Below are 16,862 nucleotides of genomic sequence, written 5' to 3'. Positions count from 1 at the left end.
GACTAGTGCCTGGCACATGGCAAGACCCCGTCAGAGCCTGCAGCTGGCATGATGGCTACTTCCACCAGACCCTAGCAGGGGGAAAACCTTGGTTTTCTGACCCATCCCTGGGGCTTTTCTGCCACCCACTTAGCGTCCCCATTTGACTCCTGGCCCAAACATGGCGGTGCATGTCCGTGGGCTGCTCACGCCCCTCTCTTGGAGGGCCTGCTGGTACTTAGGGCCAATGTGTCTGCCCCCAGGAACCAACCCGTGTGCGGACAGGAACGGGGGCTGCAGCCACCTGTGCTTCTTCACACCCCACGCCACCAAGTGCGGCTGCCCCATCGGCCTGGAGCTGCTGAGTGACGCAAAGACCTGCATCATCCCCGAGGCCTTTCTGGTGTTCACCAGCAGAGCTGCCATCCACCGGATCTCCCTGGAGACCAGCAACAGCGACGTGGCCATCCCGCTCACGGGCGTCAAGGAGGCGTCTGCGCTGGACTTCGACGCCGCCAACAACCACATCTACTGGACGGACGTCAGCCTGAAGGTACGGCATGCCGGGTGTCGTACCGTGCGGGTTTCGTTGGAAGACCGTGGCCATAAAATATTGTTGCTTCAAAGTGTTTATTATAACTCAATTCAGGCTAATATACTATCAGTGAGCCTATTCTAATAAAGAAATAGGAGTGATTATAATTAGCAGATCCAGAAGACACAAATGGGCTTTTCTAAATATTTGTGTGTTGGTGAAAGTTTGTTACAAATTGACATTGCCTGTTGCTGTGCTAGTGCCCATTTGCTTGGCAGCCTCTTTCTTCATTCATGACACAAATAGAAGCATCACAGATAAATTCAGGGAAAGATCTTTTTGTCTTCTAAAGCAGGGTTTTGCAAAATGGTCTGTGGGCCAACTTCCAGTTTTTATAAATAAAGTTTTATTGGCTGTTCTAGTTTGCTAATGCTGCCAGAATGCAAAACACCAGAAATGGATTGGCTTTTATAAAAGGGGTTTATATGGTTAGACAGTTATAGTCTTAAGGCCATAAAATATCCAAGGTAAGTCGTCAACAATCGGGTACCTTCACTGGAGGATGGCCATTGGGGTACGGAAAACCTCTGTTAGCTGGGAAGGCACGTGGCTGGTGTCTGCTCCAGAGTTCTGGTTTCAAAATGGCCTTCTCCCAGGGTGTTCCTCTCTAGCCTGCAGCTACTCAAAAATGTCACTCTTAGCTGCTCTTGGGGTATTTGTCTTCTCTTAGCTTCTCCGGAGTAAGAGTCTGCTTTCAATGGCCATCTTCAAACTGTCTCTCATCTGCAGCTCCTATGCTTTCTTCAAAGTGTCCCTCTTGGCTGTAGCAAGCTCACTCCTTCTGTCTGAGCTTATATAGTGCCCTAGTAAACCAATCAAGGCCCATGCTGAATAGGTGGGGCCACACCTCCATGGAAATCATCCAATCAGAGTTATCACCCACAGTTGGGTGGGGCGCATTTCCATGGAAACAACCTAATCCAAACATTCCAACTTAATCCCCAGTAATATGTCTGTCCCCACAAGATTGCATCAAAGAACATGGCATTTTCTGGGGGGCATAATATATACAAACACTGGCACACAGCCACGCCCATTCATTTATATATTGTCTGCAGCTGCTTTTGTGCTTTTGCACTGAGTGGTTGTGATGGAGATGGCATGACTTGGAAAGCCTAGGATATTTACTGTCTGCTCCTTTGCAGAAAAAGTCTGCTGACCCTGCTCTGAAATACTGGATGATGAAACAGTTTACTCTCGTACCTTTTATTCCACTATTTATATTGCGTATCTTTCAAAGATTTTTCTGATTTTAAAAGTCACAAGTGTTCATTGTAGAAAAAGGAGAACACACAGAAAGATACAAAGAAGAAATACAAATCACCCTAACCCCACCAGCCAGTCAACCACAGCTAGCATTTTAGTGGCTTTCCTTTAAATCTTTTTTCCTATGTTAGTATTTCCCTGTGTCCTGATTTTTTCACTTATTGCTATAACAGGTGTTTTCTTAAGATACTGCAACTCTTTGATATAATTTTTAAACGTGTAAAGTGTTGCTCTGCACAGATATCCCTGTTTAGCTTCACCATTCCCTTATTATAAATGTCTGATTGTGTCCAGTTTTTCCCAGTTGTAAATAATCCCATGCAATAAATATCTCTGTGTGTAAAGCCCTTTTTGTATTGTCCGTAGTTCCTTACTTTTTGTATTTTCATTAGCTCCTTGGGATAAAGCTTCAGGAGGAAGATTACTGGGTAAAAGAGCACAAGTGTTTTAAAGCCAACTTGCTTTTCTGAAAGGGTTGCATTTTGCTGCATTGCACGTGTTCACGTGTAAAATCCCTGGTGCTGGTTCCAGAGTGGCTGGTGGTTGCTCCAGGGGGTTGCGCTCCTCAAGCTAGACCCCGGCAAGGCCTGGCCCCTAAACGTGGCCCTTCCCTCTCCCCGGCCCCCAGACCATCAGCCGAGCCTTCATGAACGGGAGCTCAGTGGAGCCTGTGATCGAGTTTGGCCTCGACTACCCAGAAGGCATGGCCGTCGACTGGATGGGCAAGAACCTCTACTGGGCTGACACCGGCACCAACCGGATCGAGGTGGCCCGGCTGGATGGGCAGTTCCGACACGTCCTCGTGTGGAGGGGCCTGGACAACCCCAGGTCACTGGCCCTGGACCCCCCCAGAGGGTAAGTGAGTCCCCGTCCCACATGAGAGTCGTCCCTAGCCCTGCCCGTCTCTGGTCCCCGCACTGGGCTCGGCTGGAGTCGGCCTGCACAGCTGCGGTGATGACAAGGCCCAGGAAAGTGGGCTGCCCGTCCTGTGTGGGGGAGCCACCAGCCCTGGGGTGGGGGTCCTATCAACCGCTGCTAGCCTTGGTGCTGGCTGGAGCTGCAGGCGCCTCGGAAGTCGTCCGGTCCAGGAAGGAGTGCACACGAGCCACTGAGCTGGGCCCTCGCGTGTGACCCCGTGCAGCAGCCCAGGGAGCCGGCAAGGGATGGGCACTTTCGTCCCTGATTTTACAGAGGTGGAAACTGAGGCTCAGAGCAGCCCAAGGTCACTGGCCAGTCAGAGCAGCATGGGGCCGAGAAGCCCTGTCTCTGGCTCCTCGTCTAGGCCCCTCTCTCTGCACTGACTCGATCTCGGGTCCACCTTTGGAGTCCTTGGACCTCAGGCTGCTTCTCACGGCTGTTAGCACAGCTTACGGACCCCTCGAAGGCCTGAGCTCTGAACCAACAGGCAGCCCTGGGTCCAGGGGTCCCAGGGTGGAGACTAGCCCTGGACCTGAGCTTTCTTCTCTGTCCCTTGGGCCTGATGCTCACCCCATAAAGCACCTGTGGTGTGTGTGCAGCACCACAGACCCTGCCCGTCCCAGGCCCGACGAAGGAGGCGAGGATGGTCCCGGGAGGGCAGAGCAGTGGGAGGGGCTCCAGGCGCTAGCAAGAGGGCACGTTAGACTTGCACCTTTCTGGAATGAGGCTGTGAGTTCCTTTTCCTGGATCTGCTGAAGGAAAGGGAAGGAGGAGGCATGGGGGGAGGCAGACAAGTTTGAGTCTTGGGTCCCACAGTTGGAGCCTGGGGGGGATGTCGTGGGGCGCTAGCCGGGACCGGGAGGGCCGCACGAGGCCGTGGTGCTGGTCCCTTCCCCCTGCTGCCCTCTGCCCCTGGCAAGTGTGGACCCACCGGAACCCACCTGCCCTTCCCTGGTTCTGATCCAGCTACATCTACTGGACCGAGTGGGGGGGCAAGCCGAGGATCGTGCGGGCTTTCATGGACGGCACTGATTGCATGACCCTGGTGGACAAGGTGGGCCGGGCCAACGACCTCACCATCGACTACGCCGACCAGCGCCTCTACTGGACCGACCTGGACACCAACATGATCGAGTCGTCCAACATGCTGGGTGAGGCGCCGGGGGGCCGCGGGGCCCGGGGGCTGCCAGGGCCCGGGCGTCTGCACCCTTCAGCCCCCACCGTGCTCCTCGGGAGGTGTGGATGCCCCCATGGGAGTGCACTCAGCCCCACACTCCCCTGGGGGTTGCCCCTTTCCGCCTGCTGGTGCACTTGGCAGAGAAATTGCTGATGGCCGTGGTTTCCTGCGCACCTCCTGCACTCCAGGTCCCCGCCAGGCCCTGCACGGGGACGCCCCCGTTACATCCTCCCACGGCCACGTGACATGGGTGGTGGCATTATAGCTGTTTCCCTCGATGGGGAAACTGAGGCCCACGGAGGTCATGTGACTCACCCAAGGTCACAGCCAGTGAGTCGGGGTGCACCGCGCAGAGTGCAGGGCCCACACTCAGCGCAGCCGCCAGCCCATCCGGAGCACCCACTGTGCACTGGGTCACTCACGCCACGCCCTGCATTTTTAGATGAGGGCAACGAGGCTCAGGGAAGTTAAAAACCAATCCTTACCCCAAGTACCCCAGGAGCGGGAGCTGGATTTGAACCCAGAACACGCCGACTCTGGAGTCTGTGCTAGAGTTGTGGGCTCTGTTAAAGGTCCGGGGTGATGCACCAGGCGATGTGATCAACCCCTTCAGACATGTGCCATGAGCCCCCCTTCCAGTGGGGAGAGCGGGAGGTTAGAGTGGGCTGTGGACTCCCGGGCAGAGCGAGGGAAGAGGGTGTGGCTGGTCGGGGTGCCCTGTGAGGGCCCCGGGGATGGCCCGTTGCTTTGCTCCTGGCTCAGGACAGGAGGGTCTTCATGGGTCCTGGGCCAGCTGATTGTCACTGGGGTCTGGCAGAGCCTCGAGAGCCATCCTTTCACCGTGGAACCCTTCAATAAAGGTGGAGAGAATTTGCTTCCTTTCTAGTCATGCTGTGGTCATCTGGGGAAGGCGTGGCAGGATTATGCCCATTTTACAGGTGAGGAGACTGAGGCATACGTAGGCCGAATGGCTTATCTCAAGTGCTCCGTGGGTGGTACTGGAGCTAGAGCCCCAGAGACCCAGTTTCTGCTTGAGTGAGCTGCACCCACCAGGGACCCCATCTGAGGGCCAGACTATCCTGGTTACGAGGCCAGTGGCAAAGTTTGAGTGTGTCTTTGAGACGGTCTTCCCAGCTCCACGGTGCTTTAGGTGATCTGCTTGTCATCGTCTTCACTCAAAGCTGGTGCCAGAGGAGAAACAGATCACAGCGTAGCTGCGGTTGCCTGAAATGGCTAAGCTCCCTAATTACCCCAGAACGAGGATAGACTCAGATGAAAACCTGCGAAAACCCTGGAAACTTGCCTGACCCCTGCAAATCCAGGTGGCCTCTCGGCTGTGGCATGCTTTCCATTTCATGCCACATCGTTGACTGAGTGCTGGACGCTCCATGTGCATGGCTGGGCGCGTTGCCATGGAGACGGGGCTTAGTGGTACCCAGTGTGGTTAATGCCGGGCTGCAGTTTGAACTCGGAGCCCCGCTGCTACTAATTGTGTGGCTTCAGCCAAGTTACTTGGCCTTTCTGTGCCTCCGTTTCCTTCTAATCATAGTACCCTCCTCATAGGGCGGTTGTGAGAACTAAATGAGATCATGTGATAAAAGTTCCAACAGCGCCTGGCGGGCGGGAAGTGCCTCTGAGTGTCTAGCTGTAATGATAGTTGCTGTTGGAAAACCGCCCGGCTCCCAGCCCAGGGCCCTGGCTTGTGTATGTGTTAGATGGAGGCATCAGGAAGTTTGCTCTAGCAATAAAAAAGTAAGCCATTTAGAAAATGTCTTAAAATACAGAAAAACATGAAGAAAAGTGATAATTTATCCATTATTGCACCACTCAGTGATAACCAACATTCACCCTCTGACATATTTCTTTCCAGTCTCCAGGTATTTAAAAAATAATTTTTAAAATGAGTATTTTTCAGTTTTAAAATTTCTGATTTTTTAAAATGATAAAATGTTTTACTTTTGTGATTAAGAGAATAATTTTTAGAAAATGATTTAAAATCATACCACTCATGATTTTCAGTCTGCCTTCTTTTATCCCCACTTAACGCCGAGCATGTTCTCAATGTTGTTAACGTGTTTCACGGGCACCATTTTTACCGTGAACACAGGTGGAGGAAGGTTCCTGCAATGTGCACACACTGTTTGACCAGAGAAGGCCCCGGAACCATGCCTGGGTCAAGGCGCAGAGCCCCTCCACATCCTCTCTCCCAACCCGCATGGCTCACCCAGCTCCCATTGGCACCGTCTTTAATGGTGCACTGTCCCACTTGGCTCTGAGCCCTGTCATGCTCTCTGTGGCCTCCCTTACACACATCCCCCCATGTGGTGCACAGAAGGTGCACAGACGTGTGCCAGAGCACGTTGCTGCGTCCTGTGGGTGCCCCGCGTTTGACTTTGTCAGTCCCCTGTGGCTGGCGTGTGCAGCAGTGCCAGCTGTCCACAGCGACAGTGCTGGGTGGGACATCCGGCTTCGTGTATTTGCAGTTATTTCCTTGGTATTGAAGCCCAGCAGTGCAGCAAATCTGAGGCAGCCCCTGTGAGTTTCCTGTCACTGCTGTAACAGATTATCCTAAACTCAGTGGCCTAAAGCAACACAAATTCCTTATCTTTCAGTTCTAAAGGCCAGAGGCCTGAAATGGGACTCACTGGACTCAAATCAAGTGGCAGCAGGCTGCACTCCTGAGGAACCCATCCTTTTCCAGCTTCTAGAAGCCACCTGCAGTCCTTGGCTCCTGGCCTCTTCCTTCATCTGGAAAGCCAGCCATGTAGCCTCTCCCGCCCTCTCTTTGACTCTGACTCTCTTTTCATAAGGGCCCTTGTGGTTACATCCACCCAGATAATCCAACATAATCTCCCCATCTCAAGATAACCTCCCCTTAACTTAATCATTAATCACACTGCAAAGCCCCTTTGGCCACATTAGGTAACATACTCACAGCTTATAGAATTATGAAGTGGACATCTTTGGGGGCCGTGATTCTGCCCGCCACATGCCTTTACCAAGAACTTTACCAAGAATTTGTGGCCAAATTCTGAGCACTTTACCTGCACGATCGCACTGACTGTTTATCACAAACCATGAGGATTCTCTTAAGAATATCCATTTTGAACTCTTTGTTTTATGCATGATTTTTCAGTAAACCAACAACTTCTCTACTACAAAAAAAAAAAAAAAAAGAGGGACCAGAAAAAAAAATTTACCCATTTTGCAGACCGAGTGCAGGGATCGGACCCAGGCCAAATAGCTGCTTTTGGCCAGTACAGGATACTGCTTCCTCTAGCTGCTGGGCCGAAGGGGCTGAACGTTTTTTAACAGTTGTATTTTAAAATTTGTGTTGAGGTAGAGCATACGTACTGTAAGTACAGAGATCTTCAGTGGGCACATGGAAGAATCTTTGCATGCATAGACTTATATGTGCACATACAGGAAAGCACAAACCTAATCCGTGCAGCTGAGGCCCAGATCGTGGGAGGCACGTCTTCCAGCCCCGCCCAGGAGGCTCCCTCGTGCCCCCTCCCCGTCAATCCCACCAGCCTCCTCGGGGGTAACCGCTAAGCTTTGGTAGACACTGGCGGTTTCCCCAAGAGGTGGAGCACTCAGAGGCTTTGCCGCAGAGCGCCAGGCTGTGTGTGCCTGACGGGGCGTCCCCTGCTCCGGGGCCTGGCTCTGCTGGTGCTGATGCCTCGTGTCCCTGCGCAGGTCAGGAGCGGGTGGTGATTGCCGACGACCTTCCACACCCCTTTGGCCTGACTCAGTACAGTGACTACATCTACTGGACGGACTGGAACCTGCACAGCATCGAGCGGGCCGACAAGATCAGCGGCCGCAACCGCACCCTCATCCAGGGCCACCTGGACTTCGTGATGGACATCCTGGTGTTCCACTCCTCCCGCCAGGACGGCCTCAACGACTGCATGCACAACAACGGGCAGTGCGGGCAGCTGTGCCTCGCCATCCCTGGCGGCCACCGCTGCGGCTGCGCCTCACACTACACGCTGGACCCCAGCACCCGCAACTGCAGCCGTACGTGCCCGCCTCCCCCTCTCACCCCAGGTTAGATCAGGCTGGCTGTGGGGGCTGAGGTTGAAAGGAGCTTCCCGACTGGGGGTACACAGGTATACATGGCTGTTTGGGCAGGTTGTGCACTGCACAAGCTGCATAACACTATCAGGTGGGCCCAGGATGGGTAGAGAGCCTGTTGCTTCATCGAGGCACAAGCCTTCAGCTGATAGATTCCATGAGAAGTTCTTTGGAAGTGAAAAGCCATCACTGGGGGAGAACAGTCACCTACAGAGTCAGGCGCTGTTCTAAGTGCTTTCCGTGGGCCCATAGGGTATCACTGTCCCTGTTTCACAGATGAGGAGCCCAAAGCACAGAGATGTTAAGTAACCTGCCCAAGGCCACACAGCTGGAATGTGTTAGGGCCAGGTTTGAACCCGGCAGGCAGGCTCTGGAGTCCCTGTTCCCACCCCACCCTGCTGTGTGGCCTCTCGTGACACGTATCAGGTCCTGTGGTCCTCACACCAACCCCTCTGAATTAGGTGCACCTCTTTGTTCCGGTTTCTGTGATAAGAAACGTGAGGTTCAGAGAGTCTATGAGTGACTTTCCCACGGCCCCCCCTAGGAGCACAGGTGCATCCTGTTGGCAGGGTTTTCTCCTGTGGCATCAGCCAGAGCTTATTATAATTCAGCCTCTGGGAAGCACTTCACAGTTTATAAAGCTTCTTGTCTTCTGGGGCCTTGCCTGAGCCCTCATTGCAGCCCTGGGTATTAGCAGGTGTACATTCCAGCTGTGTAAATGGGGAAACTGAGTCTTGGAAAGGTCAAGGCGCTTCCTTAAGGCCCCACAGTAAGGATGAGACAGGCCCGGGAGCAGCGTCTGGGGCTACCCATTCTTGGGCTCCCTTTGGTCCTGTTGCTTCCCCCAGGGGCATGACCTTGAAGGGTCAAGGAGAGGTGCAGGTGAGCCATGCCCAGAGGGGAGACCTGCTACCCAGAGTCCCTGCCTCTGTGGCCGGCAGACCTGGGCGACGACTTGGACCTCAGAGGGCAGCACCTGTCCTTTCTGAGTCTGCTGTTTCTGACCCCAAGTGGGTTTGCTCAAATCTCCAGACCTCTGTCTTCCACCCTGAGGGAGAGGCCATCCTGTATCCTGGTGCCCCTGGGAAGCGGGGACTTTAAAAAGGGTTGCAGCTTGCAGCTTGCCCCTGATGCTCACTGATGCCCCAGGTGGGTGTCCCCTGCAGCTGTCATCGTTCACCGCGTGTGTTCACAGCAGTCCACGTGGACACCTCCAGGCTTCCCGCAAAGTACAGAGCATCTGAGCAGCACACTCAGTTGTGAGTGTGAGGTTGATGTCAACTACCATTACCTCCCTTCGTTTTAAATCTTGCTAACATAAAAACAAATTTAATCTATTTCAAAAGTAGCACACACACTTAAAAAAAAAATATTCAAAAAAGAGGCCTGTGACACAGAGGGTAAAATGCACCACAATCCTGAGAAACAGCTCGACGTCCTTCTGGTCTTTTTTCCCTGTGCTTCTAGCAGGGGCACACACAGATCTACTTTTCACAGGAAAGCGGAAAGCCGCCCGTCCCTGCCCGCGCCCCGTCCCACTCCGAGGGGCTGGCGCTCAGCCCCCTTGTCTTTTCACCTCCCTGCAGCGCCCACCACCTTCTTGCTGTTCAGCCAGAAATGTGCCATCAGCCGCATGGTTCCCGACGACCAGCATAGCCCAGACCTCATCCTGCCGCTGCACGGGCTGAGGAACGTCAAGGCCATCGACTATGACCCGTTGGACAAGTTCATCTACTGGGTGGACGGGCGCCAGAACATCAGGCGTGCCAAGGACGATGGGACCCAGGCAAGTGCACCTGGCCGGGGGGTGAGGGGGGCTCCCACCAGCCACTCACCTGGGCGGCATCTTGGCCCGATGCCAGTGGAGCCCCGCACTGTGCAAATAATGGTTTGGGCTCCCGTGATGTCATCGCAGGTGTGGTCCCAGGCGGTGTGACTGTAATGGATTGTGACTCTCTGTGGGAACTGGGACTGGAATTTACATGGTCTGAGCAGGGATGAGGAAGGGGGAGGGGCTGTTCCGGTTTGCCAATGCTGCCGTTAACAAAATACAGAAACGGATGGGCTTTTATAAAGGGGGTTTATATGGTTACGAAGTTATAGTCTTAAAGCCATAAAGTATCCAAGGTAATGCATTGACAATTGGGTACCTTCGCTGGAGGATGGCCAATGGTGTCCAGAAAACCTCTGTTAGCTGGGAAGGCACGTGGCTGGCGTCTGCTCCAGAGTTCCGGTTTCAAAAGGGCTTTCTCCCAGGACGTTCCTCTCTAGGCTGCAGCTTCTCTCTAAAATGTCACTCTCAGTTGCCCTTGGGGTGTTTGTTGTCCTCTCTTAGCTTCTCTGGAGCAAAAGTCTGCTTTCAAAGGCCGTCTCCAAAATGTCTCTGTAAACTGCAGCTCCTGTCTCAGCTCCTGTGTGTTCTTCAGAGTGTCCCTCTTGGCTGTAGCAAGCTCGCTCCTTCTGTCTGAGCTTATAGAGTGCCCTAGTAAACTAATCAAGGCCCATGCTGAATGGGCGGGGCCACACCTCCATGGAAATTATCCAATCAGAGTTATCACCTACAGTTGGGAAGGTCACATCTCCATGGAAACAGTCAAAGAATTACAATCTACTGAACACTAATACATCTGCCCACAAGAGATTGTATCAAAGGTAATGGCGTTTTGGGGGACATAATACATTCAACTGGCACAGGGGCCAAACCCCAGTTTTTTTTTCCTTCCTCAGTGTTTTTGTGGTTTGTGCGAAATAGTTGGTATTGGTTGCTCTGGATTTATTCTTTATTTCATAGGAATTGGACAGTCAGTTCTGCTATAAACACAACAAATATGCTCTTAAAAATCACTACATTATGCAAAATCGTGAAAACCACAGGGTTATGGGGAAAATGGGGTTAGGAGCAAAACAGTCAACTTGTAACAAAAAAGGTGGAACGTGAGCAATGCAGGAGTGCAGTTGTACACGCGTGCAGCAATTGAATTTCTAAATACTGCAACAACATACATGTATAAACCTTGCAATAGATGGGACACTTTTCCTGGAAAAGGCCTGCAGTTTGCTTGTGGACATGGGTGTTGGAAGGGTTGCAGCTTGTGAGATACTAAGTGGAAGCAGGGTGATCTGAAATTGGACAGGAAGCATAGCGGATGGGTGTCCTCAGGGTGTGCCTCCGAGCTGGGGAAGATGGAGCATGCTGGAGGTGTGCACCTTTGTTTCCGTCTGCGGCTGGGTCCAGCCGCGTGCACTTTCTGCTTTTGCCTGGTGTCTTATGGAGAAAATTGCACATAAGCAAATGTGACACCTGCATTATGCTCAAACTATTCTCTGATCTTTCAATCTGTTGGAACAAACTTCAAAATAAGTGTTATAGCAGAATGACTATACATTTCAATGTTAGAATCGTGTGACCTATTCCAGAAAGAACGATCACGGCAGCCTCGGGGCCGTCCGCATCTTCCAGACCATCTGTGACCCAGCAAGGTGGAGACCAGCGTGTTTGGTTTAGCGTAGAACTTGCAGGCAGGCCCGGCTCGGCGGCCGGCTTCCAAAGATGTGTGTTAACAAAGCCATGGAGCCAGAGGGTCTCCTCATCGGGAGAGAGATGAGTGCAGGGTTGTGGTGAAATTTGATGTCTGATATTGCAAGGACATAGAGACACACTCGTTGGTAGAGACTTTCAGCCGACTTTCCGTGTCTGTAGAGTTGAATCTGCTGCTGAGCACACTGAGCTGGGTAGAAGCGCTGTCTACACTGGCTGGACAGGCCTTTCCGCAGCAAGTGTCACCAGACAACAGTTTGAAGTTACTAAGTCGAAACGTGAGGTCTCTGTCCTTGTTTGATGGTGGGTGTGCACTGGGTTGAAATCCACAGCCGTTCCTCCGCTCCAGATCGTCTCCAGGTCACCCCGATAATCATCTCCCTGTGAGCGGAACCGGGGTGGATATGGTGGGAATGGATTTCTTTCATCTTCCTGCACAATCGACAGGCACAATCAGTCCTTGGAGAAAGGGAATTGTTAATTGACAGATTTTGATTTCCCTGCTGAGAAAGTTACTGGGTGCAAATTGCCTTCGAGGAGGCCTTCTTTTATGGTGTCCAGCCAAAGTGGGCCCCAGACTTTGAAGAAAAAGCCCCTTAGGAAGAGCTTCTGGGTTTCTGCTTAGTTTGGAAAGTACAGCCCCTCCCTGAGTCCTTCCAGAAGCTCCTGTGTGCGGCTCCTCCTCTGATGGTTCCTGCTTTAGTCTTTAGCGGGCATTGTCCTCCCTGCTCCCCGTCCCCCTCCAGCCGGAGGAGGTGGTTATTTATTCTTTGCCACTTGGCCAAGATTTTGATCTGTTGCACGGAGGTCATAGACTGTGGTGTCCAATGGGATTCTGGTGAGAAATTCTGCATTAGTGGAAGTATCCTAACAAGAGCTTGGGTTTTACGAAACTAGCCAGCTGTTCCCACTTGGCCTCATTTTTGTCTGCCTGGGGGAGTGGTGCAGGCAGTGCGTTGCTTCGTGCTGCACAGATTGCTAAGATGATTGTTTGGTTTTAATGCCTGCACCCCAAAGTCCGGTTTCAGGCCTTCTTCCCACAGACTCCCCTTCCATCAGGAGCCTGATTTGGGCTGGGGCTGGCTGGAGTCCAGCTTTGCTCCCTGACTCTTCCCCTGCACCAGGCTGAGATCCCCAGCCAGGAGCTCTGTGGCTTTTGGGAAAGGAGCATCGCCCAGGGTGAGCTGATCACAGATCCCCAGGGCTGAAGCTCCCAGCACCTTGGGATGTGAATGCTGCTATCTGCAGAGCAGAGAAGAAAGGCACTCGATCCTCTAACGTGTTGCTTAGTTTTCACATGCAAGTTATGCGTTCCCAGCTGCTCAGCAGGGCTGGACCAGGGGCAGGTAAGGGAATGAGGTGGGAGTCCTTTGCAACTGGGCCCTAGAGGCTGGGCCTAGGGGAGGGAGCTTCTCTTTGGCTGCAAGCCCCCTCCTAAAGACTTGCTCTTTTAAGTGCTGTAAAGAAGTAGATAAAGTCCTGAATGACCTGTGACGAGAGCGTCATCTTAAGCTGGTGCCCACAGAGTCTTGACAGGATGAGGGAGCAGAGATGTTAGCCCTGAGGTCTTATACTGAAGAGCTTTTCACCCAAATTGTAGGCAGCAGCTGCCAGGACCTCCCAGGCCAGTTTGCACAAGGTCAGGTCCTTGGGAACCTGCGTGAGGTCCCTCTGAGGGACATCAGGCTCCTGCTCTGTGGGAGGTTTTTGTGCATCATTTCATGAAACCAGGCCCCTGATTCCTTTGCATCCAGCTCCTTTGAAGATGACAATGTCCATATCCCAAAGCACTGGGGCCACAGCCTGGGGGTCGACAGTCCTTTCCCCAGAACCTTGGAGGTCTCTGGCTGGGGATCCCAGTTTGGTGCAGCCTGGAAGGCAGGCTCTGAAATCCAGGGCTCCACCCTGAGTTGCTGTGGGGATCTTAGAGTCGGGCAGAGCTCTCGGGAGAACTCTCCCGCGGCAGAGACCCCCACAGAAAGTGAAGAGGGGGATACTGGAGCTGAGAGCCGCCTTTTCAGACACAGCTGTTCCCAAGAGGAGCTGGGAGTTGCCCCCCATGCCCCTCCCCACCTGCCCTCTCCCCCAGCCCGGCTCCTGACCCCCCGGGGAAGGCACTGCTGCTGGAGGCGGCCCTGTGCCTCCAGGCGCAGGGTCCGGGCATTCCCAATTAAAAACCCAAGCACAGACACACCCCAAAACCCGTGTACGATTTGCGGGTCTTCGTCTGGAAGTGTGAGTCCAAGAACGCCAGAAGGAAGAGAGAAGATGGCTTGAGAAGGGCTGCGGGCTGACTAGTAAGCGGTCCGTCAGTCCTTCCGTGCGTGTGCAGGAGGCGAAGTGGAGATTAGAGAGCCCCTGGGCTGGCTGGACGCTCGGTCGTGTGGTGGTCTGATGTCCGAATCAGTTGACGGGAACTGGGAACCTGTCACGAGCTGCAGGAACCCAGGCAGGCGGTTAACAGCTGATTCGACGGCAAGGATCCCAAAACCACCCTTGGGGGCTGGCTCTCGGCTCTCGGGCTCCGTGCAGGCCCGGCACCCTCCCGGGCGGCCCGATGCTCTCTCCGGCTCTCTGACAGGGCCCACTTTGTCTCCTTCCTCTCTTGCAGCCCTTCGTTTTGACCTCTCCCAGCCAAGGCCAGAACCCAGACCGGCAGCCCCACGACCTCAGCATCGACATCTACAGCCGCACGCTCTTCTGGACGTGCGAGGCCACCAACACCATCAACGTCCACCGGCTGAGCGGCCAGGCCATGGGTGTGGTGCTGGGCGGGGACCGCGACCGGCCGAGGGCCATCGCCGTCAACGCCGAGCGCGGGTAGGGGACGGGATGGGGCTGGGGTGGGGGTGGGGGGTATGCCGCCGGATCTCTTAGGCAAACACCAGTCTCTCGGAGGCCGGGAGGGATTTTCAGCCCCACCATTCCAATCAGGAGCCTCCCGGGATCCCTGCTGGCAGCACAACCCCATCCGCGGTCCCCACGGGGAAGCGGAAACACAGAAACAGCCTCAGCAGAAAGCAAGGGACAGGAGGGAAGCAGAGTTTTGCCGAGAGATGTAGGAGGCTTCTAGCTAAGAAGTCAACGTTGGAAGGATGTTATTTCTAAGTGATGGGTTTTGCACAGTCCCCATCAAACCTGTACACAACTCCCTTCCAGAAGCCCAGGTGGCTGCTGGTTACTCACTCGCAGATGTTCTGCCACGGGGAGCTCACTACCTTCCTAGCTGGCTGCTCCTGGGCTCAGCCTCAGCTCGTGGGAGCTTCTTCCTACTGGGAAGACCCCGGACACTCCCCTGTTGATCCTCTGGGTCTGTGACAGGTGTGAGGGTGCCCGTGGACATGTTGACAGACTGTAGGGTTCCACAGGGAATAACCCGGGCGGGCGGGGGCCTAAAACCATGCGACATGAAGCTCAGAAACCAAAACCAGCACCCAAAAGTTTGGGGGGTGCAGGCAGGAGCGTGGTGCATCTTCAAGTAGCCACAGGAATTAGACCTGTCCGAGGATGTTGTGTGGGGGCGCTCGTGCCTGGGGGCAACTGGAGGACTTACAGGTTAGGGGCCAGGGAGACGTGAGTTTGAATCCTGCCTCCATCCCTGACTGCCCGCGTGCCCTTGGGCAGGAGATGTGCCCTTTCATAACCTGGTTTCCTCATCTGTAAAAGTGAGGACAGCAGGGTCCCAGCCTCTATGACCCATGCAGCTGGCTCGGTGTGTGGAAGCTTACACTCTTCACAGCAGCGGCTCTGGAACCCTACAAGCTGTCTCCTGGGGCCAGGCTCCTTGGAGGCCAGTGCTCCTGAGCCACATAAGATCTGGGAGGCTGGGTCTGCGCGATTGCCCCACGGGAAGCCCACAGGGTCAGGGCTGGCCTTGTTTGTGGTCCTGGCCGAGGAGACGGTGGTGTTGGAGGAGAGGGTGGCCGGGCTGCGCTCACTGCCCCCTCCCTGTCCCTCGCAGGTATCTGTACTTCACCAACATGCAGGACCGTGCGGCCAAGATCGAGCGCGTGGCCCTGGACGGCACCGAGCGTGAAGTCCTCTTCAGCACAGGACTGATCCGCCCCGTGGCCCTCGTGGTGGACAACGCGCTGGGCAAGCTCTTCTGGGTGGACGCTGACCTGAAGCGCATCGAAAGCTGCGACCTGTCAGGTATCGGCCCCAACTCTGCCCCGAGGTCTCCCAGCAGCTCCCAGGTCTGGCCCTTCCGGAGACATCCCTGGCCTGCCTTCTTAGTAATGGCAGTGGCTGCTGTGTCTAAAGGACCTACGGTGTGCCGGCTGCTTGGTGTACACCCTGTACACCCCTCACCTGCTGAGTTCCCAGGATGTGGGTCCTGAGTGAGCCCCACGTTGTGGAAGCAGAAGAGGGGGCTCAGAGAGGGTGTGTGAGCAGCTCATGGCCACACAGCATGGAGGGGGCGGTGCAGCGGGATCCCAGGCCTAGGATCTGCCTTGGAGCCCACTCAAGCAGCACCTTAGATCAGAGACCTGAGTGCTGGGAGAGGGGGCCTGGGTTCACCTTAGGTACCAGGGGGTGGACGGGAAGGCGCCATGTGGGCAGGTCCAGTGACCAGGGCCCATGGTGGAGTGTGTGGCCCTGACCCCAGTGCTAGCCTCAGATCCGCCTGATTCCAAGTACCCCGGACAGGCCGCAGAGCCCCCCAGGCTCCTGCTCAGCCAGGCCTCCTGGGGCAGGCCCCTCGCTGTTCCCTGAGCCCTGGCACTGAGCCGCCGCTCAGGCCTGGCCCTTGTCCCACCCACAGGAGCCAACCGCCTGACCCTGGAGGACAACAACATCATGCAGCCCGTGAGCCTGACCGTGCTCGGCAACCACCTCTACTGGATCGACCGGCAGCAGCAGATGGTGGAGCGTGTGGAGAAGACCACCGGCTACCAGCGGACGCGCGTCCAGGGGAGGATCGCCCACCTCACTGGCCTCCACGCCGTGGAGGGGGTCAGCCCGGAGGAGTTCTGTACGTGGGGGCTGGGAAGGCCATCTGCTAAGAGCACAGTGACCCCTGCCACGGCCCTGCCCCGGCCCCCTTGGACAAAAGCAGGCGGCTCGGGGCAATGGATCGTGGCCCCCCACCCCCGGCCTTATCCGGGAGCTTGAGCTCGTTCCCCTTGCTGAGGGGTGCCCACTCGGGCTCAACGCTGAAGTTCCGCCAGATGTTCATTGTGGTCAGCTGGTTCCCTGCTCAGGGTCTCCCAGTTCCAAATCAAGGTGTCTGCTGGGCTGGGCCCTTGGCTGGAGGCTCTGGGGAAGAGTCTGTTTCCAGGCTCAGACAGGTCGTTCACTGCAAGACC

General features: G+C 54.9%; 1 protein-coding gene across 3 annotated transcripts in view; it reads left to right on the top strand.

Moving 5' to 3' along the window:
• LRP5 (LDL receptor related protein 5) overlaps positions 1 to 16,862 on the top strand; it is a 118,663-nt gene that overhangs the window by 76,678 nt on the left and 25,123 nt on the right. For all 3 annotated transcript variants that reach the window (XM_037838364.1, XM_037838365.1, XM_037838366.1), the window contains exons 9-16: positions 243 to 532; positions 2,469 to 2,695; positions 3,725 to 3,909; positions 7,635 to 7,958; positions 9,602 to 9,801; positions 14,165 to 14,373; positions 15,515 to 15,705; positions 16,319 to 16,528. In XM_037838364.1, coding sequence (XP_037694292.1) covers positions 243 to 532; positions 2,469 to 2,695; positions 3,725 to 3,909; positions 7,635 to 7,958; positions 9,602 to 9,801; positions 14,165 to 14,373; positions 15,515 to 15,705; positions 16,319 to 16,528 — 1,836 coding nt within the window. The remainder of the gene's footprint in view (positions 1 to 242; positions 533 to 2,468; positions 2,696 to 3,724; positions 3,910 to 7,634; positions 7,959 to 9,601; positions 9,802 to 14,164; positions 14,374 to 15,514; positions 15,706 to 16,318; positions 16,529 to 16,862) is intronic.

The sequence above is a fragment of the Choloepus didactylus genome, chromosome 6 (genome assembly GCF_015220235.1).
Source record: "Choloepus didactylus isolate mChoDid1 chromosome 6, mChoDid1.pri, whole genome shotgun sequence".
Classification (NCBI taxonomy): domain Eukaryota; kingdom Metazoa; phylum Chordata; class Mammalia; order Pilosa; family Megalonychidae; genus Choloepus; species Choloepus didactylus.
This window is presented reverse-complemented; position numbering and strand designations above follow the sequence as displayed.